The sequence below is a fragment of the Phoenix dactylifera genome, chromosome 18 (genome assembly GCF_051530095.1).
Source record: "Phoenix dactylifera cultivar Ajwa chromosome 18, Ajwa_hap1_PhDact_Kaust_v1.1, whole genome shotgun sequence".
Taxonomy (NCBI): Eukaryota; Viridiplantae; Streptophyta; class Magnoliopsida; order Arecales; family Arecaceae; genus Phoenix; species Phoenix dactylifera.
In genome coordinates this window covers 59,462-87,341 of record NC_143207.1, presented here as the reverse complement: position 1 = coordinate 87,341, position 27,880 = coordinate 59,462, and the positions used below count along the sequence as shown (strand labels likewise).

The following is a 27,880-nucleotide window of genomic DNA, read 5'->3' as shown; positions in this document are numbered from 1 at the left end:
AGTTAATGCCAAAATAATTGACTCGGCCTAGATAACTAGGAGACCGAACGAGTTGTGAGAAGCTTTCTACTCAGATAAACAGATCAAACTAGTATTAGAATTATTAGCACTCATTGTATAGTGGAATGAGAAATATTTGACTATTATTATTGCTCACGAATAGCACTTCTTCATTTTTATAAGCATTTCGTACCTCCACACTTCAGGGTGTAGCTAACGGCACCCACGGAGAATGACGAGAATGTTGTTTAACGGGACCTACTAATTTGCCAATGAGATCCTGCCACATCCGCTCCGGCAGCAGCCTTAAAACTGGTAAGCTGTATACATTTAATAAACAACTCAGGTTCCAGTTTGGAGATATTGATTAGAAAGGTTAGAATCATGTCGGTATTTTATTAAAATACCTACAACTCAAGCCAATATAAATCCAAGGAAACCCACATCCACCCTCGCTCGCATGACCCAAAACTTAAAAAGAGTCGGTTCTGATGCAAAGTATAGCTGGCACAAGATCAATCTCAAAATGCAGTACATTTACCTCGCTAAAGCCTGTCTATGAGAATACCGTTATCTAAAATTCAAGCAATACTCCCAGTGATTAACTTTAGACAGTGTAGCCTTCATTAACATTTGGGAGTCACAAAGTTCGAAGGACAGTAGGCCATCAAAGACTTCACAAAATTAATATCTTGAACCTGTATAAGGCAAGATCATAATCCCGCGAGCCTTCAGCTATTATAGATCCACAATTAGTGCATTATTTGGTGCAATTTTCCCTCTTGATCGTAGTTTGTCAGAAGATTCATGGCTAGAGAATCTGATCTCGATCAATGAAATATATGAAACAATCGCTCACCAATATTTAAAACAACCATAAATTTTTCCACATAGAGCATAAATGATTTACCCTGTTATCTCAAGCTGTTCGTTGGAAAAAAAAATTAATACAATATAAACATACAATCAGTATGGGCCTGATTTCTAACCCAGTGGCTGATCAGAAATCATTTAGAAGGGAAAACCAGATCCAACAATAAATTATTAAATTTCTTTTATTCCAGGAGCAGTTGTCGGATGTTTAAAATCTAAAAATCGGAATCAGAATCAGAATGCACCCTATACAGTCTGGATAGCTAATAAGAAGAAAACGCAAGCGCATTCGAATGAACTTGTTACAATTCTCTATTCCAGATATGACAGGTTTTTCTCAAGCATCCATTTGCTTTGTCCGCTAAAATTCCCCTTCAGAAATCTAAGGCATTCATTAAATTTCAACATCATAATCTGACTAGAAAAACTTATTTCCACCATGAGCATATTCTTGTCATCTAATCCCTAATAAGCAGATAGATGACAGCAAATACAAAATATTAAATATTAAATATAAAATTATCCCAAGAGACAACCGTATCTGAAATGTAGCCCATGATGGCAATTAACTCAAGCATAGATTGGAACAGGTGACGGAAGAATTGAATTAGTCACACATTTTACTGAGAGCTGCTGAGTTCTTGAGGAAGTCAGACCGGAAGATCAGCAATTTGTTGATCCCCTCAATCTCTGGGAAACCTGTATATCATGTTGATGCATGTAGTTTCCTTCTGCCGTAATACATATTTTCTGACATACACCCTGCAAAATCTATTGCAAGCTAGTAAATTAAAGAGGAACTAATCTATATCTGAACAAAGATAGTAAGAACAAAAACTCATGTAAGATTGACTTCTGCAGCTAAGACACTAAATATTAAGTGATCAAGCAAATGTCTGCAAATTAACATTTGATGAAAAAACTGTTGTTTCTGCTTTACTGCAAGTATATGCTACATAAAATACGAAATAATGATAATCTTATATATTAATACTACTGTAGACATTTTTCATGTAAGAAATTGCATAAGCTTGTGGAAGAACACACTCCAGTGAATCAATATAGCTAGTCAAGAAGAATCATTTATGAGAATCGGAAAGGTTCTCCCTCCTTTTGCCAGACATAAAAGAAGGCATGTCCATCACAGCTTAAAATACTGTTCTAAAGTGCAAAGGCAAAAGCATGTCTGGCATAACCTGAGGGCCAAAAATGTAAACAGCAGGTATGTGCTACAGTGGAGGTTCTAATAACCTATTTTCCCTCCTCTAATATTTAATTTATTTCCCACCAATGTAACCAATTTAATCCAGCATCCAGGTTGCATGTCTGTATTATGGATTACATATAATATATCAGGTCAAATGACCCTTTTCTATTTATATTAGTCATTGGATTTAGGGTCCACATAGATACAATGACCAGGAAAAGAGTCATCTTAGAAACCCAGGGAGTCTATCAGACTTCACCAGTTCTAAATGATACATGTACTAAAGCAAAGGCCAATAAGAGAATAAAAAAATTGCAGAATTTCTTAGGGTGCTCACAATATAAGGTGATTCAGGTTCAGCTCGATTGAAGATATGAGATACACAAACCAAAAGAGTTTTTCTTATAGTGAATGAACTAGGATTTCAACATTATAAGACACCCACCAACTTAAAAGAGTGGCGGATAGGCATGCGGTATACGTTGGAGATGTTGAACCATATCATACAAATACTAGCTTCTTTATTTTATACTTTTACATTTCTTTATAAGGTATAATCATGCCAAGAATTACAAAAAAGTTACAGAACAAGCAAATGAATCATAATCAATAATATTTTCAGTTGTACCAGCTTTCTCGAGAATATTTGCATCTCAATTAGTGTTCTGAAGCCTGCTTGACTCATTCAGGTCAAGCTGTCCAACTCATCACCTTTTAGCCTTATGAGTCATATCAAACCAAAGCTCAAAAAGTACCAAAACCCATTCAAGCCGATAACCCAAATGCCAACCATTTGGACTGTCCAGCTGAAGGGGGTTTCACCCAGCATGTAGAACTATCAAGTGAAAGAGAGGGATTTGAGGCTAGATCAACAAGATTCAAGCATGCGGCTAATACCAGTGGATTCAAGGCAGCATAGCCAGATCCAGCAGGACTCAAGGTGGCAACCAGTAGCGGCCTTCAGAGCAAGGGTGGGCAGATCCAATGGGATTTGAGGCCACAAGGCAATATTCAGGCAAGAGCCATGGTCAAGCAATGAGATTTGATTGGAATCGAGGAAACGTGAGAGATATCCAGTTGGAACTAAGGTGAGAAGATTGAGATTCGTTGGATTCGAGGTGACGCAGTGCATCCAAAAAGGGTAAATGTTCATTCTGTGACCAAGGAATGTGAAAGAATAATAGAGAAACCACCTTAGGCAGGAATTATTTTCTAGAGTACGGGGTGGTCAAAGTATACAGAACCTTGAAAAGGGGATAATTGACTGGTCAAACCACAGGTCACCATTGGTCGAACCAGGAACTGAGAATCAAGAATTGATGACCCGGACACCACGAGGGTTCAACCCAAGTCACGATATTCAAAATACTAATCTTAATTGACTTTCCCAAAAATTTTTACTTATTTTTCCCTTTTGTTGCATCATATCTATTACATCCACAATATATATATATATATATATATATATATATATATATACAAACATATATGTATATATGTATTGAAGCAAGTATGCAAGTATGACGTATGTATATATGCATACATGTAAATATGCTCATATAGAAGAGCACTAGTCAATTAGCATGTACTAGTGGATAACTGGGAACAAATGTTTGCCGCATCCTCATTCCTATAATGATCTCCATGATAGAAATAACAATGTACTAGAGGCATTTGGACAAACATAAAATGGGTGGCATGAAATATTAATAACTAATGATAAATGCATGATTAATTGATATACCATTTGACGATTAAATAAAACCATAACAAAATATGGATGAACCATTCACATAAACGCATGGATGGCATGCATAGTATGGTTCCAATAAAAAAAAAGCTAAAAGAATGTGGCAAACCTATTTACACCTACAAAATATTCAGTTCGTGATAGATATTTGGAACCCCGAGTAGATTGAGATACTCCTGTGGTGAATGATTTAAATTACTTCTCTAATGCTCCAGCAACCTTATTTGCAAGTAGAAACAACCAATAGAAAAGCAAATCCCTTTGATGTGGAGAAGAGAACAGGATAGTGAAAGAGACACATTTCAGCATGGGAGATCTAGAGTCCCTAAGTGGCGAAGAGTCGATAGCAGAGAAGAGAAGAGCATGGAATGCAGGGAAGGAGAGGATCATGAGATGGAAACAGCTGTCCATATAAAATAATTTGATACTTAGACATGCTGAAATTTGTGGAGCCCAACTACAATTCAAATCAGACCGGGTGAAAACAACTTGATTTGCATGGGGCTGTAATTAGTGGCCCTACATAAGGGACCAGTAATTGAAAACAAACATCAGCCTTGGATGTATACAAGTCACCAAAGGCAAGGAAGCCCATGTGTAGCAGCAGCAATATACGAACCAAACCAAACCAAGCAATTTGACCTATACCGAACCAAATCAAATGCCAGGAGCCTTTGCAAGCTCTCTCACTCGGGTTTGGTTATATAACTCCCCCATGGTTTGAGGGTTTGAGAGCCTTTGCAGGCTCTCTCTCTCTCTCTCCATCGGATGCTCCCCTCTTTGATGCTGCAATGCCATTGGCAATCAAGCCTCCCCACTCTTTCTCTCTCCCCCCTGCCGCTCGCTCACTCTACCCCCTTTGTGTCGTGATGCTGTCAGCCAGTAGGCCTCTCCCCTCTCTCTTTCCATCAAATGCTTGTTCACTTCCTCTATGTCCCCCTTCCGACACTCTGACACCATCAGCTGGTAAGCCTCCCCCCCTCTCTCTCCCCCTCCCCTCTCTCTTCATCTCCTTCTCCCTCTTCCTCCTCCCCATGGTTCAGTACGCCCTAGTGCGATACAGTACGTATCGGTACCATACCGAACCAGTTACTAGCTAATACGAGCCCAATATTGGTCTAATAAACCTTGTGCAGAACACATAGAACTATGGCCAAAGTTCAACTATCATCTGTAGATGATACCATAATTTCGATGGATTTACAGCCATTCGTAAAGACATTTTTTCCTTGACTGAGGAAGTCTGATTTGAAACCCAATATGATAAGAGTCATGCATATCACTTTATCCAATGACATCCATGACCACTAATAAAATACTCCATCATGCATTTAATACATCAATTGTGCATTGTATTTCTATAGATGATGGCCCATAAGGCTATCGTTTTTTATCGCACTAACAAATTTAATAGCTATGTTTTTCCTACCATTTGGTTTTATTTTTTTTTTGGAATATAAAAATCATCATGATCATGATTAACCATTACTCATTATATAATGCCCAACATGGTAAAATAATAATTAAATAATTATTGTTACTTAAGCACCTAGTACATATAACATAATGGGGAGGCCCCAAAAATTAGCATAACAGTCACTGTATCAATTCATTTAATTTTATATAAGTAAAAAAATGATCTCAATAAGAAAACTTATTTTTGATGTTTCCGTTTTGGAAAGAAATAAAACTATTCTTCTGGTCATATCTAGTTGGAAGTTGGGATCGCAAAAATTGGATCCACAAGCAAGTTTGGAAAATATGATAGAAAAGGGAAGCATATAAAATACAACTCAATTGCTACAGTTCTCGTAAGAAACATCATAACAAAAGAAAAAATGGGTAGGTCAATTTACATATTTCAATGGTGTTGAGTTGATTTAAACATCCAAAAGAGAGACTCGTTTGTCCAACTAACTTTTTTCCCCATGCCCCAGAGGTGGAGACTAAATAGCTATATCACAAGGAATTATGTGTCCGAGCAATACTAAGAGATGGGTACACCTGGGACTCATTGATGTTCAACACGCTGGAGTTTTCTTTCCCTATCCAACAAGACTTGTGTGGTTAATTGTTGGAAAAAATTTATAGTGGTCTGTGTCCACTGGGACTCGACCTTAAGTGGCAGATCCCCCCGAGATTCAACAATCAAAGACACATGGCAAAGCAATCTGCAAAGCATGAGAGCATTCAATCCTTCATTTGTTACCTGTTCTGAGAATTGGTAGACTGCAGGCGCTTCCGATGGGGCCCATTGTAGTCCTCAAACATGGGCTAATACATGGAGGCGACAAGAAAGCCACTGATTAGCAGCTTTTATATTAGGTTATAGATACATACACCCACAAATCATTCTGTAGACATTTTAGGATGGTACATTAAGTGGTAGCCCAATTGCCAAGCCAAAAGGCTTGAACGTGAACACTCTAATCCATTTGGATATACAATACATATGTTGGTAGCTTTTATATTAGGTTATATTCAATATGGTTATACTGATGAATAGAGGATAATCCAAGGTTTTGCTCCTTGTCATTTATGTTTGATCTATGTCGATGATACCTGTGGTATGCTAGTTGGACCATCTAGGGTAACTTTGGTGTTTTGTTGTTGTCATTTTCTTTTAAATTTTCTTAGGATAATTTAAGTTGCAACATATCCCTATTTAGGAAGCTTCATGCTTCTCTGACCACGATATGTTTTTCAGTGTTTCAAAATTTTATTTTGACAATAAATAAGCATCTTATTTTTGTGGAAATGAAAATCCTTAAGTTATAATTTGTTTAAGACTGATCTTGGAGTTTTTCTATATAGGGTTCCATGAGAATCAAATGTTGATTATTAAGTTACAACAGCTTGTGCTTTCTTTTGTTATGAAAAGATACTGAAGTGTGTGTAGGGCAAGAATGAAGTCGAATCTGTAAATAGAATGTCATACCTCATCAGTAATCATATCATATTGTACAATAATAATTTTCCGATTCCTTTTTTCTCAAATAAAACACCAGTAAAAGGCATTATGTTTTTAGTGATGTGATTATATACATTTTATGTCTAAAAAAGATCATACGAGATTAATTTACTCAATTGAAGTGTTATTCCTCAAATCGACCATTTCCCTAACTTGATTTATTTTCTTCCAAGTTTTTAAGTCTGAAATTCTACAATAAAGAGGAAGATTAGTGCAGAAAAGCACAGATATCCTTTCTGCTTTTATAATTTCAACAGTCTTCTTGAGCAAGAAATCTAGTTATAATTCCAGAGAGGCTTAACAACCTAAATATAGTTGAATATACTATCGTAGAACTATTTCCATATTATTGAATTTACCATCATCCAATGAAAATTCAAGAAATCTCAAACTTGATCTCCCTGTTCGGGGCCTAATCACATGCTCGGCCCCTATAGGTGGTTGTTGCTTAGTGAGGGACGAAGCAACCTGACTAGGACCAGGTGGACCGACTGTGACCTATACTATGGGGCTGGTTTTCTAAGAGAAAGGAAGGGAGACCCGCCTGAACTGTAACTATCCAAATACAAATTTTCAGGGATGCACAAACCAAAATCTGTAGTTGCTAAGCCAAGAAGTATGACCACTGGAGCAAGCCAATTCACATAATACAACGCACATTGACTTTTAGTTACAGCTACAAGTTTCATACATTATTCATTGGTCGTTTATTTTCAATTTTATACTAATTTTTCATTATTCAGTACAACTTCTTGTTGCATTTACTTTTAACTGTTGAGAACTTCACCAGATGACCAATACGTATTATATTTTATAAATTGTAGGAAGATTGCAATTTACTTCTCAATAGATCATGTGTCACCGAAAAAGGTTTTTAAAAATTATACTAGTGTTTCTTTAACTTTCCTATATTTTGTATTGTCAGCAAAAAATGCGTTTCCTTTAGTTTCTCTATCCCATTTCAGTAGATGTCCGCATGCCATTTGCTTCATTCTTTCGTGTTTCAATAAATATCTAACAGTTATTAAAAATACAAAAGGTCTCTTAATGTGACCCCTCCCAAAAGGATAAAAAAATATCTAAGAGCACTGCCTGTCCATATTTTCCTGCAAATTCATAAAGTGATAAAACTGATATGAAACTGAACTGACAGTGCTGGTAGTAACATAGCAGTGCAAAAACAAGGCAGAAAGAAAAACATAGGTTTGACGTACCTTTAGAAAGCTTGGCAACATGATAAAATGATCCAGAGTATGTACAGCAGAGCAAATCCAGGTTGAGCTTCATTTCCTCCTCTTCCTTCCTTTTCCTAATTGTCCAGATTTGAAAGCATGCTCTTGTTCTTGAAGGAAGGCCATTGCCTTCCCATACCTTTCTGCTCTTTCTTCTTCCTCCAACATCCTATCTCTCTCTTTCAATTCAAATATGAAATGATTATCTTTACGTAGTTCACGTATTGCTCCTTTCTTTTCACTCTTTAATCGTTTTTTCATCTTTTTCCTCTCTGCTCTTTCTCGGTCTGGATCATAATCTCTACCCTTTACAAAGCTGCACAATGTTTCCAAAAAGGAACAAGTCAACAAATTGCAGTAGAATACTAAAGTAAAACTCCTGTTTGTTTCTAATTTATACATGTAATTTTTTCGGCAGTGTCATATTGAATTCAGAGAAAGTACCAAGGACCTATTTCAATGCCCAAGCACTCTATACTAATGATATTTCCCAATTGGGTGAGGAGGAGGACATGGGAAGATGGAGACATCTAAGAGGGTGAGAGGAGATCTTGATTTTTACCATTCCTAGATAATATGGATATTATAAATCATATTTTAAGATGCATTCAAGTATCATTAAGATGTGTGGATGAGGGAACCAATGGCCTCCTCTCATTTTTCCCCATTCTCGTTTCTCATCCTTCTCTACATGGCATGCTTACTTTTGTGGGGCATATCCCATGGATGGGGATGCTGGGCATCCATGCAAAGCCTCAGCTTTATAAAACCATATTAGAACCAATACAAACTACAAATGCCCTTCTGAAAAATACCTGCCTATATTTAAACAACTCAGTGCAAATAAGATTCAAATTGTAGCCCTTTCCAGCAATGAAATAAATAATAAACTGTGTATCAACAATGATGGAAAATACTAGTTTTAAGAAAAGTGAATACTTCTCCTCAAATTTTGGATTCAGCAATTTGATTGGCACTCGCTTTTGCTTTCGCATTTGGAGTGGTTGCCTCAGCACATGATGGCTAATAGTTTTCTTCTTAATTAAGTCAATAACATCTTCCATATTGCCTCGTAAAATGCCTGGTAACTTAGCTTTCTGAAGCAATTCATGCAGCAATGCAGAAATTGGCAGGAATATTTCTGGAAAGGAGCTTAATTCTTCATATACGTTGATAAAGCCTTTCAATGTTTCAGCCACAGACAGTAGAATACTGGCCCTGTCATTATAAAAACATAGGGAGGGGGTGGAATCAAACAGGAACATGCTTACAAAGGTTATGCATCTATTCTGACTACTAAAATTATGGACTTACTTGAAGTTATCAGAGGTAAAAAAAGGAGAGTCTGCTTGCATGTCCATGACCTTGAGGAAATCAATGGGATGTACATCACACACTTGATCACGTATACTGAGCCAGGGTTTCAGTCCTTTAATTTCCTTAAGATGGATGAACTGCTTAATAAAAGAAACACATCCTTGACTTTAGCATCTATAAAGAAAACACCATAACAATATACTACTTGTCCAGCAAAAAAATCATTAGTTCAAGCAAAATATTGCAAACTGAAACATATACCTTAGAATGATGTTGCAGTCCAAACTCTAACCCTATAGAAGACATTAGGAGAGTTTGCAAAAATACTATAGCCTCAGGGAAGAGCTTCCGAGATTGCTTAGTAACCTGTAAAAGCAATTATGTCAATTAACGACTACTAAATGTGCAACTTAAAATAATTATTCAAGAATGAACAAAGAAATGGGATATGGAAACATCAAGACATAAATATGCCAATGCAACATATCTTGAAAAAATTTATATGATATGGCTGGCTACAACAATAAATCAATAATATAGTTTTTCTTTACATGCATGTAAAAAGCATTAGTAGAACATATGGAACACAATGAGTTACGACAATAACATATTCCATTATCATATGATAAAATCAATATCCACAATCTCCATCAAGGAGTTATTAAAATCCATAGACCATAATCTATACCAGACAACTATCTAAACATCACAAAAATTTTAAATTAACCATCAAACTTATCAACCATTAAAGGTTAACATTCACCAAAGAGGAAAAAAGGCCTTTCCCTCCTCCCGCAATGCAGTTGAATGAAATTTTATGGAGCCTATTTCAAAAAATTATGATTCTTAAGAGGAGTATCCAACACATATCCTAGGTGTATTCAATCACAAGGATGAAAGACAAATATCAAATATGGAGGCACCATGTAATTTGAGACCATCTGTGTATCCTAGAATATAATGAAATAACCACAAAATGATGAACTAACATTAGCAACTCCAAAATTTATATAGCCAGAGTATCTCGCAAGGCCAGGTCATTGGCCAGTGAGATAAGGCCCTAGGCAGACTACTTTTGTTGTTTCAGCAATTCTAGGCAGACTACTTGAAAATATGTGGTCGCAAGGAAAAATAGTATTGGCTCCGATAAAAACTTACCGAGAACACCATGGAACATAAAAAAGATCCAATAGCAACATCTCTACCAGATTCTATGGGACAACGCATCAGATACTCGCACATCAATAGGAGTGCAGGTGTCATAACAACATGGCGGAAGTCAGAACATGGAAATATCAGTGACCACAATCTCAACAGAAGCAAAGTCTTTAAAGTTGGCCAGCTGCTTTTCCCTGATAAGATATCACCAGAAAAAGAAAACATAACCATAACCATCCAGCTATATGACAACGATTTGGTGTCAGCAAGAGATTTAAGACAAATGACATAAATAATAACTTAGATTAAGGCTATGCTAAAGGAGTTCAAATGCTCCTCTGAATACAACTTATCATTTCACAAGAATAACTACAAAAGTCTTGTTATCCAAACCTGGGATTTTGATATCCTCACAGAATCGAGTCCGGATGTGTATTAGCCGTTGCCTGGCACAAATGGCTGCAAAATATGGAGTCTCCACGCTCATCTCTATTAATGGTCTAACAAGTGAATTGATTATCTTAATGTTTAAAGGACTTCGGGTAGCTAAGACTGCAAAATACTGCAAGAGAACACCATAAAAGACCTGTAAACAGGAAAAAAAATAATTAAAAGTGAAAATATGCATGTTGACTCACAAAGAATATGTCGGAGGAAAAGATAACAAAATTACTTGTTATACAGAAATAGAAACATACTTGCATCTTCTTCCGATTTTCTGCTGCAAGTCTTATGGAATTGCATGCTCGAATTCGATTAATAGCCTCAACTACTTCAGTATCCGAACGGTTGTCCAGCAATGAACATAACTCTGTCAGGTTGTTTGGAGCTTCAATCACAAACGGAAGTGCCTCCAGTCCAGATGGAGTCAGTTTGTCCATAGCATTAGACTTATGAGATTTTAATGGGCCTTGTTTCTGCATGTCCATGCTCATTTTGTTATTGATGTCCGTATGTTCCTCATCAGGGCCCTCTGCTTCTTCTCCATCCAAATCCAGATCATCATCATCGCTTTGCTCCCAATCTTTCATGGTGGACATACTTCGAAAGTCATTACAACTGGTGTCATTCTCATTACCCTCAGCATCATCATCATCACTTCCTTCGTGGTCATTTCTTTCTGAATCCTCAGAGTTTGTTTCATTTTGGTCATGATCATCAACATCCTGGTTTTCATAAATATCATCGACCCAGCCGCTTTTATTTGCAATACTCTCGTCCATTGAAAAAGAGTCTCCAAGGTCATCACCAGAAACAGCTCTGAAATTCTTCAATGCCGGTTCATGGCGATTCTCACCATCATCACTGTCTTCATCAGAGGTATCATCAGTAGCAAGCATCCTTTTTTGACGTTTCTCCTAGGAAATATGAACAATCAAAATATACCTTGAAATTACCAAATATTAAGCATGTATCTAACATGTCATAACAATTGCTCATTCAAAGAACAATAGAAATTGCAACTTAATACATTAGCATAGAAGACAGTCTATGCATACCTCCAGTTTTTCAAGCCGTTCTCTTTCTTCTTGGGCTATTTCTTCTGGAGTCTTCGTCCTGTCTGATGGCTGAGCTCGCCTGTCCAACACCAGCTCTTTGACAAGTTTGTCATAAGCATCAGGTTGTTCCTGCAGATAATACCAAAACAGATTGACAAAAGATGCAAGTATGAATTTAGGTAAAAGATAAAGTTGGTCATAACCTAGTAATGAAAAAAATAAAAGATTACCAAGTTAAAAATAATATAGTGAGTTTCTTTTTGCCTTTAGAAAGATATCCCATCACTACTATATCAATTGAAAAACAATTTAGGAGGATGGAGAAGGCACCTTTAGCACATAGGAAGATAGTACCACAAAAATTATTAAACTGCACTTGTTTTCTGCTAGCAAGATTACAATATTTTTGCCAAGAGAACTGCAACGTGTTGAAGATTTACTGAATAAGCTAACCATATATATATAATCATCAAAGTAACATAGTGCTTTCATGAGTGCAAGGCTTCCATGTATCCCACAATAGACGTGTCATGCAGCAATCCCACCACTGACACAAAATTGCAAAGCAATCAAATGTGCAGAAAAGAGCTACATAGAATATCCCATGAAAAAGTGTTCCTTGGGTAGCAAATTGAGGCCAATTTTAACAGCTTGAATCATCAAGGAATTCATGTTTCCATTAATGCTTAGCAAAGTGATGAAGTTTTAACTTAAACTACCATTAAGAATATACTTTTAAAATAATACATGATACAAAATAAAGAAAATAATTCTAAGTAAAAGTCAGATTTGCAGTTTTACTAACTATTCTAAAAAACTTATAAGTAAGAATATACTTCTTAGAAACAATCATAGGATCTGCTTACCCTGTTAAAGAAAGATTCTTTGTCTGCTGAACCAGAAAATGCTTCTTTAGAAGACTGTATTCCATCACTCTTATTCAGCAGAGCCTTTAGAGCATTGATCTTACTTGGCTGCGTTAGAGACAGTAGAGCATCTGTTTGGGCCAAGGATGTGAAGTCTGTGTCAAGCTTTTCCATTAGATGTTCATCTTCTTCCCTATCCTTTGCCTTTTGCGCCTGCAGAAAGAACAATATGTAAGAACCCATGACCTAATTTGCCTTTGATTTATGATAAGCTCATTAAGTTCCTATATTTTGTTATAAGACCACCACAAACATTTAAGTGGATTTATGGCTTGCCTGCAACTTTAAACAATATTTAGTTCAATGTCATGTTCATTTCACTGAACAAAAGTTACATGTTTGACAGCTAACAAGGACATGCACGTACATAGACATGTATATGCGACTCAGGCCAGATAACTATAAATATTCAAACAAGCCCTTCATGTATACCTGCAAGCAAATAAACATAGCAACATAATGTCGCACCCGGTACTGAAGCATTTAATTTAAATACATGGATTGCAGTATATGTTCTCCAGATTTATAGATTAGTAAAAAACAAAAAGAAAATCTTCCAAATGATACTCAAAAAGATGATTAGCTAATTGACTCAGACAATGGCAATACACTAAGAAGTTGCTTTAATCAATGCCCACAGCTTCCCCAGAGCATCCCAAACTTTCAAGCAACCAGAATGGACATAATGTGGCTTGCAGTTTCACCAAATATTGGCAGAAGAAAAGGATGGGGTTAAGGTCAAATTCAATGGCCTAATGCAAGAATGCTTCACCATTTTCCTACATAATAGTGAATTTTTATTGATGCCTGATCATATTGAAGTTGTGTAAAGTTTCCATAACGCTGACAAGTAGACAAGGTTTCTTAAAGAATATAAACATAGGAAGAATATAATGGCTGCATCTCATACAGGCTTCAGCTCATGTATGGCTCAAGGGAGATTCCTTTGCTATCATCTCATGGGTGGGAAATCAGATATCTCAATCTCTCATCCTATTTAGTTGATACCTGGAAGATCATGGGAAATGCCAATAGTAGCCAGGCCTTGCATGTCTACAGAGAAGGTAACCAACTCACCAATTTCCTTGAGAGCTTAGCTTGTTCTCTGGAACACAACAAGATCTCAATGTCAATGTACCCTCCCACGTGAACCCAATGGCCTTATTTAAGCTGATGCTGTTATTGTATCTTGTTTAAGAATGTAACAGGACCTTGGCCCCCTTTAAGCCTATACCCTACCCCTGCCAAAAAAAAAAAAAACAAAAAAGAAGGGAAAGATACAGGATCCATTGATCTGAATAAAGCGCTGGGACCTTTACTTCAGCACTTGCAGTAACCAATGCAGCATATACTACGCACAGTTACAAGCACAATGGGAGTTCAACCTCACTTTTGAGCAAGGTATGTCATACTGTACCAAATCGAACAGTATGAAGCATACCACACCGAACCGGATGATATAGGACATACCGTACCGTACAGATTCGGTACCGATATGTAATAGAGGAGCGTACCAACAATCGGTACACCGAACCGGCCTCCATACTAGGCGTATCGACACAACAACAAGATGGCACCAGTACAAAGCCTGGTACCGAGACGGCGCACCTTGTTTTTGAGTAGATGAAACTAATATTCAGGGATTCAGGAGGTGGTTGTCTAAGAACCTCTATATATTGCGCAGCCATTAGGTTGATGTTAAAAAAGAAATACAAAGCTCAAGTGAATGAACCTTGATTACACTAAAGAAGGTAACAGAGGGAGTAAAGAAATTTTAGCTTTCAAAGTGAAGACTCACTGCCTCCAAACTTTACAATAAGAAACAGATTCTAGGTAAAGTCAATTCCATCTTGTATAATAGCACTTCATGGAAATTATAAGAGTAAGTTGCTTCAGCATTTAGCACACAAATTTAAGCATTTGTTGACACATGTCAAACATCTTGAGGAGAATCTGAGCTAATATGAACTGCTAAAAACCCAATGCAAATTTGATACTAATGAATCTTAATCACAGACACAATAAATCTTTAGCAGATTCCTGACATATGTATAAAACAGAATATAGTGAGGACTAAATAATTAGATAAGTAACAGAATGGCTCAGAGACACACTACCTTGTAATATTTGCTCTTTGAAATTATCTCCAACATTACTTGCTTCTTGCTTTTATGGGCCTGCCAGCAAAAAACATTACACAGTGAGGAACTAAAACTGCCGTATAATGGGTAAGAAAAGTTAATTAAGAGAACAAAGTTTGAGAATCCAGGAACAAGACACATTCTGCTAAGGAAACAATCCAAGGCATAAGATTTTATAGAATATGAAAATCAAGAAGAAGACCAGGGTAATGCATATGTTAGTAAAAGCCTATATATTGCCTGCAAAAATATAAATTATCAGAACAAATGTTCAAAGTGATACTTGCATGTATCCTTTCGCTCATTGTAAATTTCATGAAACAGTTATTACAGCATCTGCACATGTTCCACACATTCACTAGACAACAGACCAGCTGATCTGCTGCCAGTTCTGATCTGTCAAGCTACAAAATAGCCCCCAACCAGTGGATATTAAGACTTTAATCCATCTCCTGTTTTTCATTATCAACTTCCAAGTTACAGTAAGAAACAACCCTTACAGACCCTTTTTTATAACCCTCTTTACCAACAACAGCAGCGCCACCAATCTATTAAGAAAAAGACCATTCTTTGTCCCTTTAAGCTTAAAACTTGCTACGCTCCTTAGATGAACCTAAGCCCTGACTTGTTTAGCTCACCATCAATCTTACTTAAAACCTGAAGTTAAGGCCCGACATCTCCTTGATCCCAACACAACCAGCCAAATTTCCTTCAAAATTGAATTATGTTTAACCTAACATCTTGTTAACCAATAGACCTTGCATACAGCTCAAGCCAGATCCAAATAGCAGGATGCTATTGTTCTCAAAATGATCTTTGTTGCTAGTTAATAATTCTATGTGCTACTAATTATGGTGGTGGTTTCGCTGTTGTTAAAGTTCTTGTCTACCTTATGTTTTTACATAACCCAATATATAAAAATGTACATAATCCAACATTCTTTAGTTCTATTAAATTTTCCTCATTATTTTTTAGTTATTTAACTCCCTTCTAAACTTTGATGACCACTCCATACTATTTCAAGCAAAGAATGTAGTACCGCTTCGAACTGCTTAACTTGGGGCATACCAAGCTGTATTAGGGGTGGACCAGCACGACTCTGCCCCTCGGTTCGAGAAATCCGACAACACGAGGGAGAGGGAGGGAGGGAAGGAGGGCGAGCGGCGCATGGAGGCGGAGAGAGGGCTGAAAACCATCCAGTTCCCCTATTTCGAATGAAACAAGAGAAAAGAGGGAGAGGGAGAGGGAGGAAGGGAGAGGGAGGCGGAGGGAGGACCGAAAGCCCTCCAGTTCCCCTATTTCGAATGTAACAGGGGCCAGAGGGTAGCTTTTTTTTATTTTGCCCCTCTCGAATGAAATCGGCACATACTGTCAACTTCAGTTAATTTTTTTTATTTTTTAATGAAGTCAGCAGCACATGCCGACTTCACTTTGACAAATAAATCAAAAAAAAGGGCGGAGCCCCTGTTTCATTTCAAAACAAGAGCTTCGCCCTCTCTCCCTCTTCCTCTCTCGCCCTCCCTTCCTCTCCCTCTCCCTCTCCCTCTCCCTCCCTCTAGCTCTCTCTCTCTCTCTTATTAAAGAAACGGGGGCTCCGGCCTTGTTTTCGTGCGGCCGAAGGAAAAGGGGCTCAAAATCCCTCTCGCTCTCCTCCACTCTCGACCTCTCCATCTCTCTCTCCCCCCTCTCTCGGCATGTCCCTCCCCCCCTCTCTCTATCACTCACTCTTTTCCTCTCTTACCTTCTCCCTCTACCTTGTCGGCTTTGGTTGTGTTGATACAAGCCTAGAATGGAATAGCACGATCCGTCCCATACCGCCCGCCAGGCAATTGGTATAGGTCCCAGTACTAGCACAGCATACCTTGGCTTCAAAATTTCAAGACTCCACGCTCGCCATTTTTTTCAATCATCAATCTTGAGACTATAGTATGACGGTCTAAGTAATTGGTCTGCTACACTCCGTGGTAACTTTCTTCATCTAAGATTGTTGTAGTGTATTTGTATATTTGTAATTAGGTTACTATTCACTTAGATCTCCAAATTTCTTTCTCGCTTGTCTGAATTAGATTAGCCCACTTTCCTCGCACTAGAGAATTGTATTTTACTAACAGATTCAAACTTAGAAAGCATTGTATTGCATAATCTAGGAGTAAATATATGTCACCACTTGGTCTCTGCTTGGATAATGTTGAAGATGATGGAATGACTATTCCTTTTTTACCCCTAAAAAGCATAAAGATATCAACCCTATTCCCTTTTAGCTCTCCATCTTGGGAATTTTGTCCAGCTGTAAACAATAGGAAAGAAGCAATATGTTTACTTTGACACTTTGACCCATAATTTCCGCAAGTTGTAGAGTCCTTTGTCCTACTTTTCAAACTCCAGCTAGTGATAGGTTACACAATTGGGGTAGCTATGAAGCTAATGATGATCAGAGATGGACCTGGTCAACTTATGGTCAATTCAAAAATTAGTTTGAAACATTCCACTCGATAGAAAGTGTATGTATGATATGGTATGCCAGTTTGGCAACAGCACCTAAGCATTATACATAAATATGCAAAATAAAATTAAATATCACCAGTAAAGAGTCAACTTAAAAAGCAGAAATCAAATCTACTGAAAGCCAACTTAAGATTGATCGTATAATTTGTTACATAAGAAAATAATAGAACAGAATCTAAAGAGCAACACCAATAATTGAGAAACGTTACATACTAAAACAATAAAATTAAGTTCATATTAATCAACAAGGATCATGAATTATTTATATTAGTGAAATAAAATCTCACCTTTTCTTCTTCATCTGGCAAGCTAGTTTCTGAAGAATCAGGCATAAGATGCAAACTTAAGTGTTTTGACGAGTTTGCACTCACTGTAATTAAGCAAAAAAAAAAAAAGTTTAAACAGTGAAAAGACAATACAAGATAGGTTGGATATCATTTTAGAAGTTGACAAAACAATTTGTAGATTAAACATGCATCCTAAGGTGAAGAGGTAAATTAACAGTATAAATTCTTTTGACAAACATAATAACAATAAGCTGTGGAGAGCTTATTATAGAAGAGTGTCCAGTTGACATTGTTTCACTGAGGGCCTTGTCTCACCTATACATATTAAGCATTCACGGCTAATCAAAGGTTTTACGAATCTTTTTTCATGTACACAGACCAAACAAGCTCTTCCTTATCCTTCATTGCCACTTTTGTCTAGGTTTCTTGATATATCATTCACTTCTCATTCCCAAACCTCCACAGAGTATGAGCACTTTCCAATAGCAGGGCCTTCAGTCATCATGGCACATGGCCATATCATCTTAGTGAGACTTCCATTACTATATCCACTATTTGTTCAGCTCCTGAGCATATCCACAATTTGCAGGCTCCTGAGCATCCTTCACGGCTATATTTTCATGATCCACCTAAGCAATTGCATCTCTTCATCATCCATCTATTGCATCTGGCTGCATTATATTGCGTAACAATGCGACCACAATATTAGCGGGCTTATTTTTGTCCAAAAAGACTTCTAAAAATCACAAAGGTGTGTGGTTGTTACACCACTTGAGAAACACTTATCCACTCGATCACTCTAGACACATATTTTTGTTATTCTAGTGAACAAATTTCGGGCAATCACCTCTAGAGCAAGGAATGCCGTACCGGCCCGTACCGGCCGGTACGGGCCGGTACGTACCGGTCCGGTCCCTGACCGGTACCGGACACAGATGAAAACCGGTATTTCCGGTTTTCTTCTGTGAACCGGCCGGTACGGAGACCGTATCGGTCGGTACCGGCCGGTACCGCTTGGTACCGGCCTCGTACCGGTGCGAACCGGCCGGTTCGCACCGGTACGGTGTTTTTTTTTGGGGGGGGGGGGGGGAACCACAGCGCCTCGCTGTGGTTTTTTTTTTTTTGATGGGAAAGAAAGTGGTCCGAACCGGTACGGTACCGGTCCGGCCGGCCACCGGTACGCCGATCCGGACCGGTACGACGGACCTTGCTCCAGAGCTTTGTTGATGCAATAAATCTTCAAGACTTATAGTCAAGTACGGGTGGCAATGTTGAACCCATTTTAACTTGATTCAACCCGTTGTAGGTCGGGATGGTTTAGTTATCAGGAAAATGATGAGGTATGGGTCTGGATTTTTGACCTTTTTAATAAACATGTCAAATTCGCGTTGACCATTATTGACAGATTTAGACTTCACATCATTCATTTAGTTATGGTTATGTACCATTTGCATAATTATCTACCCAATGAGTGCTCAAAGATTGATGTATGTAAACTAGTTTGGCATTGACCCACTATCTATTCAATATAGGAGTATGTAATTTATAGAACATCAAGAGAGGAATATAGACCTACATAACGAAATGAAAGTATCCATTATCTAAAAGGGAAGCATATCGAATGTAGAAGGCAAAGAATCAATCCCCTCCTCCATCTTTTTCACTCAATTATTAAAAAAAAATTGAAGAAAGAAGAGGATAGCTTCCATCACCTTGACAAGGTGAAAAGGTTAAGGGCAATTTAACACCCATCATATGTTTGACTATCATTTACATTTAGCCCTTTATTTGGTCCCTTTACTCAATTAGGCCAGTGTTCTGCACACATTTGCACTTGTTTTTTTAATAATAGTAATATCCGTTTTATACACAGTTGTATAAGGGCCAGGCCTAAACATACGCAGTTGAAATCAAGGATAGGAGTAAAATTTTCAGTTAACAGGCATTAAATATCAAATGGCACTAAATCCAGGCAGCAGACATCAATTACGTCAAAAGATAAAGAAAAAAACAAGAAACATAGGGATTAGGAAAACAATGTGTTCTATACATAGGCTAAATGCTCCACGCTTGACTTGTCTCTGACAATAATCATGAAAGCCTTCCGAGTGGGTGATTGTGCATATCTTGCAAAATTTAAAAAAAAAAACAGACACTTTTACCAAATCATGTATCAAGCAAAAACGAAGGAAGATCTTAGGGCTGCCAAGGGGGGCTGTAGCCCCCCTGGCTTGTGGAAATTCCTTCATATTTTATATGATAGCCTCTTTCTCCATTTAACCTGCCCCCCTGACAACAAATTTTGGAATTTCTTTTCATGGATCCCTTATTTTAGTCCTTGGATCAATAGTATCTGAACCACCTACTATAACAATTTCGTAATATTGCCTTCCTTTTAGAAACCTAGTTTGATTGAGAGTAACATATACTCTTTCTAAAAATAACACAAAATCAATAATCCAAAATCCCATTCTTTCTAAGAACAAATAGAAAAGGAACATTCTATAACTCACCCAAAATCTTATCAGATTGTCCAATAAGTACTAAAAAACTTAACCTCCTCCCTATGGCCCTCAAAAACATTAACACCACTATATCAATCTCTATTGCTGATACCTCCGCTTTAAAAATAAATATATAAATAATCTCTACAGTCTATACCTTTCATCCTTTTTGCATTAAGAATCTCTCTCTCTCGCATGCGCACTGGCTCTTGGATATGATTCACTCACGGCTGACCCATAGGCATCCTTGATAATTGTTGACAACCCACCTATCTTACCTAATTCTTCTACATTGCTCGAACCACTTTAAGGCAGTATCCTCTCTCTTGCAGTAAAATTTATCCTTCTAAGAATAAAAAATTGTTCCATGCCCAGTTTTCTTTTTTTAGATGTACTTAATAGCTAGCAATTCATTTTGATGAAAGGAAAAGGAGATTGATTAGCAATTATTTTAATATTCTTTTACCGGCAATACTTATTTGGCATTTTATATTCTTCCGAACTCATGTCACATTAATCATGTTTTATCAATGCAATAGATTAATTTTAAATCACATCATGTTATAGAGAGCAAAGTAAGTCAACTTCCTAAAAGTATTGATGTTTGTAACAAAGATAGAAATCTGACTTCCTATCAGGACTGACAACTGCACCTTATATTGGATATACTGACATTAGATATATTAATACTGGCCATTTAGTTATTAATTTGTGATCCAAATCTCATCTTACTATGTATTGAAATTATTGTTCTTGCACTCAACTTCAACTATGTGGAGAACGCTGAGAACATTATAATTAAAATATTAGGTACTTTAATGTCCATATCTAATGTTATTTTATTACAATAAATAGCATTCCAATTTTTAAGTCACTGTTTTTTGTTTTTCTGGCCCATCTAGCAAACTATCTTGGCTCCGCCCCTCTTAACATCAACAAGATCAAACCTCTTCTTTGCCTCCTCTCCTTGCCGGGCAATTCATATGAAAACAATTAGAAAGCTCTAAATCTTCTAAATAACAAATGCAAGCGCTTTGAAGGACCTATAGAGTACAGCGACAATAACCCCCATAAACCATGTTCCCTTTACAAAATTTCAACCTCCTTTTAGGGCTCCTGTAATCATCATATATGAAGCAATCAAAAGGGGAAAAAAATCTAGTGCAGTGACAAAGCCTACATCTCTCACTTCAGACGGAAACTTACCAGTGAGCCACCATACGGCCCAAATCAGATTTTTCAATTTTTGGATTTTCGAACCCTCTATAACAAAACCTCTTTCTTCACAAGAAAACAGCTCTTTACCTTTATTCAGATTGCTAAATGTGGATTTTGTTCCTTTCCAGCCCATCTCCTAACATAAAGGATCTCCAGTCTCCCAAAAGAATATGACAGAGGATATCTTATCTTTTCTGATTTATGAAGATGCTGCTCAAACCTCCTATTCTGCACTAACCTTTCACTATCATTCTATGGTGTGCAGTCTTGCTTGGCAGCTCAAAACTCGTAAAAATAGGTGTCCCAAAATACAATGTGAAAAAGAACCTTTTGGTTTCCTAGAATCAAACTGCATGGTGATCCTCCACTTTTGAGTAAAAAAATGGGTAATCACTACTTGAGCCATCACACTAACCTCTGCTAATCTTTGACTCCCTATTGAAGTCTCGGCCACCCATATTCCATGAGCAAATGCAACATAATTATCAAACCTTATCCCAGATATTTGTTATCAGCTTTGTGAATCCTTAATCTTCAAAGAATCCTATTTAGGCTAGCCTCTTCTATTTTTTCAAATTGGCCATGCCCCAGCATTCATAAACAGCAGAATTCGGTCCATTCTGTAGTTTGACATCTCCCTTGATAGCCAGCTGTCATCTAATATAAATGATCTGCCTTTTCTGAGTGGACGGAAATAACATATCACAATATCACAAATATGCATATCCACAAAAACCACAATAATCAACAGAGAAGATTTATTTACCTCTGATGACTATAAACATAAATTTTTAACTTCAAAATAAAACCAAATGAATGAAAAAAATCAAGAATGTATTTCAAATCTAAATTCAAGATTGGAAGTTTAAAGATTTTAAAAATATTAATTGCAAATTATTTAAAAAAAATCAAAATGAGCAAGTCAAGCAAAATGACTGTGCCATGTTCGTGAGATAATTTATTCATCTTAACAATGCCAAACAAGAAACCTCAATATTAACACATCAAAACTATAAAATAACATGTAAGATAGGAAATGTACTTTTTTCTCTTTTTTATCAAGTTTAGTTCCAAGTATATACTAAAACAATAGTAGAACATTGGTGCATTGATGAATTCAGAAGATCCTAAGAAGAAGAAACTAGAATTTATTTATTTTATTTATTCATGAGGCCAACCTCATATACCCAAGGAAAAGGAGGGAAACTAAATGCATTGCAAGAAAGAGAATGCATACTTTCTGTCCCAAGAAACGCATCCTCATCATCATCTGGAGGTATTTCGTCCTCAAAATCATCCACTTGAGAAATTAAAGAGTCATCTTCCTCGCCATCAGACAAATTATATTTGCTTGTTCTTTTCAACTTCAACTATAAGAGGTATAAGAAACCAAAAATCAACACTAGGTTTTAGGCAAGTACAGAAAATTGTTTAAAGAGAAATAATGATGAAAAACAGATAAGGTATACTGGAGGACAAACACTTGGATATTACGAAGCACTGTGGTTTAAGAGAAAGGTGTTCGGAAGACAAAAAATAAGGGTTACTGCACTTATATTCATTCGGAAACTCTGAAAACGTTTCAGCCATCACAGATCTAAAGACACAACTGAAGAACATAAAATTATTACAATAATTTAATCCAACAGTGACAGCAAGACAGTTGTAGGAAATAAAAGAGTTCTCTATGTCTACAACACAGAAAAAAAGGAGAGACTGATAAAGACATATACAACAGAATTAGATCTAAATTGGATGAAATGAAAAAAGTGATGTTCCTGGAAAGTATCTAACTGATACATAACTTGTAACTTTAAAGGAAAAGAAATTATAAATCACAATAAGACAGGCAATGTTCTGCCGCTCAAGATGTTGGACAACAAAGAGGGTCCAAGAAAATAAGATGAATACAGGAGAACTTACAATGTTATATCGATGCACAGTATAACTATAAGAGATAAAGCAAGAAATAAGTATATAAGGGAAGATGTATGAGTTGCATAAATTAAAAACAAAGTAATAAAAATTGATTGATGCAATATAGGAATGTATAATGAATACCTGAAGGTAAGAAGAGCGTGCTTTGGTCATTGTTTAAGAATGTGTCAACAGAAAGAGATGCCTCAAGGTAACAAGGGCAGAAATTATAGGAAAGAATATGGAAAAGCTTAAAATATGACCAAATACAAATTTGAATTCAAAAAGTATTGTTCAGACACTGAACAGGGCTTAATGGTTATGAAAATGATTATGATAGGAAGACTTACATTGGTCCCTGACTATGGCTCATCCATTAGCACGAAGGCTCATTACCCATCCTTTTTTGCTTTTTTTTCTTTGGCATTACTAGTATTAACAAGAGTTTTTTATTCCTAAAAGCATAAAGAGATGCAGAGTGAACTCGATGCCAAGGTGATATACCACAACTAGAAGAAATAAAGAAATCAAAAGGAACAAATACTCTCCAAAAGATTAATAATTTTGGAATTATCAACATTACTTGAGATTTATTATGTTTATTTTTTGAACTCCAACTATTTTTTGAAAATTTCTTCTTGTATTTCTTAGTGTTTTAAATTTACTTCTCCTGGGTAGCATTGACCTCTAGGAGCAGAACCAAGCACAAGACCCCTGGACACCTATTTGCTACCTACATTCTTTCAAAGCATTTGATTACTCTGAAACAATTGATAAAAGTATCTCTTTGAAAGCGCTTATGGCATTATCCCACTAGTCATATTCCGACAACCGATTTGGTAGAGGAACAAGAATGAACCCTCGACACTTCATAAACCAAAGAAAACTATATCGAACACAAAATATAGATGGAAACAAAATGAGGTTTCAGGAAACAATGAAGAGCAATTGTATCAGCTACATTTGTATAAATTCATGAACACCTGAAAACACCACAAGCCAATTTAAGCACAGTTTACAAAACAACTGAGATGATCCATATTCAATATAAAGGAAACTCTAACTGCATCAAGTTACTTAATTCAAATACAAATTAATAAAAGAAAAATAAATATTAAAAAGGGGGAAAATATCACCTGACGCTCACGTTGCATACGCATGACAGCCTTGTCGAATTCTTGGAGTGTGTCATCCTTTTCCCCAATTCGCTTATCCAGGAACTTAGATGACTTGGTACTGTCTTCATACTCCTTCAGCAAAGTCTTCTTTCTCTGTTATCAAGATCCAGAGGGAAAAGGCAGGAAAACATAATACCAGCTCAAGAATACTTCACCTTATACAAATATTGATAAATTTATACCATTCTTTTCATAAAAAGTGAGCCTTATATAAGTAATCAATAAAAGACAACCCAAGTTCTGTATAGATGAGACTCGGATGTACTGGAAAGGAGATGGACATGGTGCTGAGGGAGAAAAGGGGGCACCTTTTGGATGGCAAGAGAGCGGGCAAGGCCGACGCGGCGCTCCTCTCCCTTGCGCTTCTTCCCGAGGATGTCGAACTTGCGGCGAGACCAGATGGTCTCGAAGGGGTTTGCTCGGACGCGCTTCGCTGCCTTCATGGCGGCAGCCGCCGGGCCGGAGAGCAAGCTCCTGGCGCTCTTCTTCTTCTTCTTGGAGCTGCTCGAGGATTTCAATTGGGCCTTCGTCTTCGCCATTAGCGGCGGGTGGATGGAGGCTCCAGCGAAGTCGGACTCGGAGGGGGAGAAGGCAAGAACAGAGCGAAAAGAGGTCTAGTCCGGGTCGGGTCCAGGTCCGGGTCACCTAACCTCAGTCGTGTAGTATGGCTTTTCCCAGCTGCTTTGCAGTGCCAGTTGAGACAAGTTTATAATGTATTATATTTTGTTTCTGATAGCTCATTCTGATGCTTCAATGTCAACTAACCACAGAATTAACACATCATCCACAAAAATCTATGTACATAATTTTGAAATAGGGAAGAAACGTGGCTGGTATGATAGTGACAGAAATGAAAAAGATTTAATTTTGAAATCTGGATTTCGTTTCCTCCCACCTACACTTCAGACAAAAGATAAATGCAGAAGAGTTTGCATAGTAAATTACTCTGTTTCTAAATGCTAATAGAAAAGACTTAAAGAACTTAACAACGAAGCATTGCATTCTTTTCTTCTCTGAAGCATTGCATAGTAGTTGAAGCCAAACCAAAACAAAACAGAGACTGCTCGAAACTAAAGCAGAAATCTTTAATATAGGATCGCATATTCACCGAAGTACCCAACCCCAAAAGAAACTCCAAACCAGGTTACCAAACTCATGGAAGAAAGCAAACACCATCCCCGGAATCCAAACTCCTCAACCACCCAAAAAAAGCCCAAAAACAAGACCAATGGCTGATTTCTCTCAAAGAAAAAGACCAATGGCTTCAAACGATCCCAAAACCTCCACACCCGAGCCAAAAATCCGGAGAAAACCGAGAGAAGGCTGAAACCTTTCACCCACCTGCCTGTTGCTCAGCCACCGGTGCTTCTTCTCCGCGGACAGAGAAGACGAGCCCGACCTTGTCCCCAGCGCATCACCTTGCCCGACCCTCTCCAATCCAAAAACACAGAGCAAAGCTAGACGGGGAGAGAACAGCCCCAAAAAACAGGGGGGAAAAAAAAGCCAGATGGGTTTCTTCTTCTCCCGCGCCTCCTCCAAATCTCCCGACTACCCCCGACGACCCCGACCTCTCCCTCTCCCTTTGCCTCAAGTCCGGCCTCAAGCCCCCCTCGCCAGAACCTCCTCCCAGCCTATGCTAAAAAAAAATCCAGAGGAGGGACATACCTTGGGACGCCGAAGAGATTCGCGGGCAGGGTCTTCTCCAGAGGTTCCTCCCCCGCAGCCGGCCAGGGTCTTCCTCTTCTCCAAAGTCCAAATCCAGGGCACTCGGAACTTGGAAGTGAATCAAGCGATCAAGCTTATGTCTTATATAGTATGGGCTATGGGCCTATGGCTAGCGGGCTGAGAGCCTGCGGGCATGAGGAGTCACAGCCCACGGGAACGCACCTATCGGATAATTCAGATTCAAATCAGGTCGAGTCGGATCGGATCTTTAAATAAAAAATCCAAAATTGATCCAAACAAAGAATCAAGTCAGGTTCGGGTCGGATTGAGAATGGGTTGACCCAGACCCGACCCAAAAAAAAGAATAGGTTCAAATATAAGACCCGACCCAGCCCTGCGGATTCTAAAATTTGGATCGGGTCGGGTCTACATGGGTCCGGTCGGGTCGGGTCTACGCGGGTCAACGCGACCCATTTGCAGCCCGGAGGATATTCCCAGCCACCCCAAAATATAAACTCATTCGAATAAGAAATATCTTACAAAATTAAGGAAATGTAATCTTTTCAATATTATTAAAGAAATTTCTTTAATTATTAAAATTAAGAAAATTTATCTGAATAAATAGTTCAATTCCGTAGTACCAATTTTATGTTTAAGTCTTTCTCATTCAATATTCCGCTATCAAGTTACAACAACTCGAATTCGACATCCAATGGTATTACAATTGGGATTAGGCGTCCAATGATAATCCAACATGTGGCATGCAAATGTTTGAACGGATCAAGAGGACCGGTGTCACGACCCCCGCCCCGTTCCCGGCGGGCCGCCGCGACGGTCCTAGGGTGCGGGTAGGCATAAGGCCACCAGCCACCACGTAGAACCCTACTACCTATCAATCATCAATAAATCTTGAAAAATTTGGCATGATACATGCACAAAATGATCACTTTTTCTATAGTGACCTGTCAGGATTATCTCAATACATATAACAACACTACCTGTCAGAGCAGCAATCACATAATCTGTCACATAATGAACCTGGACAATATATATCAATACATCATCTCAGGCATATAACTCATCTGCACACATATATATATATATATATACCTGCTTCCTAATCCATCCATGGTCAAACCCATATCCACAACAGGATCTATGACTGTAACTATGCACTATATACAATAGAAGGTTTATAATACACCAAAAGGTATAAACCTCTATCTACATTATATTATACTATACTATGGAGCGGCACAGCTAGTAGGTAACCACTAATCCTGCTCCTCTCTATACAATACCTTTCCTGCAATCAAAAACATCAAACTGGGGAGTGAGTATATAAATACTCAGTGAGTGGAGTAGAGAGTACTATACACATGAGACAAGATATAATCACGGCTCGAGGTAAAATCTCAAGATCAATAACAAGATGAACATGAACTCAACATAAAGAATATGGAGTAAATCATCAATATCACCACAATCAATATCAACTCATCTGAAGCATATATGGAATAATCAAGTCAACA

At 37.7% G+C, this 27,880-nt stretch overlaps 1 protein-coding gene across 12 annotated transcripts; it reads right to left on the bottom strand.

The window, feature by feature from the left end:
• Positions 1-1,288: 1,288 nt before the first annotated feature.
• LOC103697128 (nucleolar-like protein) lies at positions 1,289-26,485 on the bottom strand. Of its 12 annotated transcripts, none has more exons than XM_039117161.3 (16): positions 26,349-26,485; positions 24,992-25,361; positions 24,642-24,776; positions 22,826-22,958; positions 17,867-17,949; positions 15,051-15,110; positions 12,874-13,086; positions 12,008-12,136; positions 11,207-11,866; positions 10,902-11,094; positions 10,509-10,702; positions 9,612-9,716; positions 9,348-9,490; positions 8,973-9,251; positions 8,016-8,349; positions 1,289-1,644 (listed from the first exon to the last, which is right to left on the bottom strand). In XM_039117161.3, exons 2-15 carry the CDS (start codon positions 25,220-25,222, stop codon positions 8,085-8,087), a joined length of 2,823 nt encoding a protein of 940 aa, XP_038973089.2. In that variant the 5' UTR covers positions 25,223-25,361; positions 26,349-26,485; the 3' UTR covers positions 1,289-1,644; positions 8,016-8,084. The 12 variants fall into 12 exon arrangements, with proteins under 12 accessions (XP_038973089.2, XP_038973084.2, XP_088570409.2 ...); XM_039117156.3 differs by having other exon boundaries at positions 1,289-1,635; XM_088714283.2 differs by having other exon boundaries at positions 9,348-9,487.
• Positions 26,486-27,880: the final 1,395 nt, after the last annotated feature.

Coding starts and splice junctions, on each gene's coding strand:
- LOC103697128 (XM_039117161.3), bottom strand. CDS start 25,222: ATGGCGAAGACGAAGGCCCAATTGAAATCCTCGAGCAGCTCCAAGAAG. Junction 17,950..22,825: donor TGCGTTTCTTGGGACAGAAA/GTATGCATTCTC, acceptor GCTTAATTACAG/TGAGTGCAAACTCGTCAAAA. Junction 13,087..15,050: donor CAAAGAGCAAATATTACAAG/GTAGTGTGTCTC, acceptor TTCTTTCTGCAG/GCGCAAAAGGCAAAGGATAG.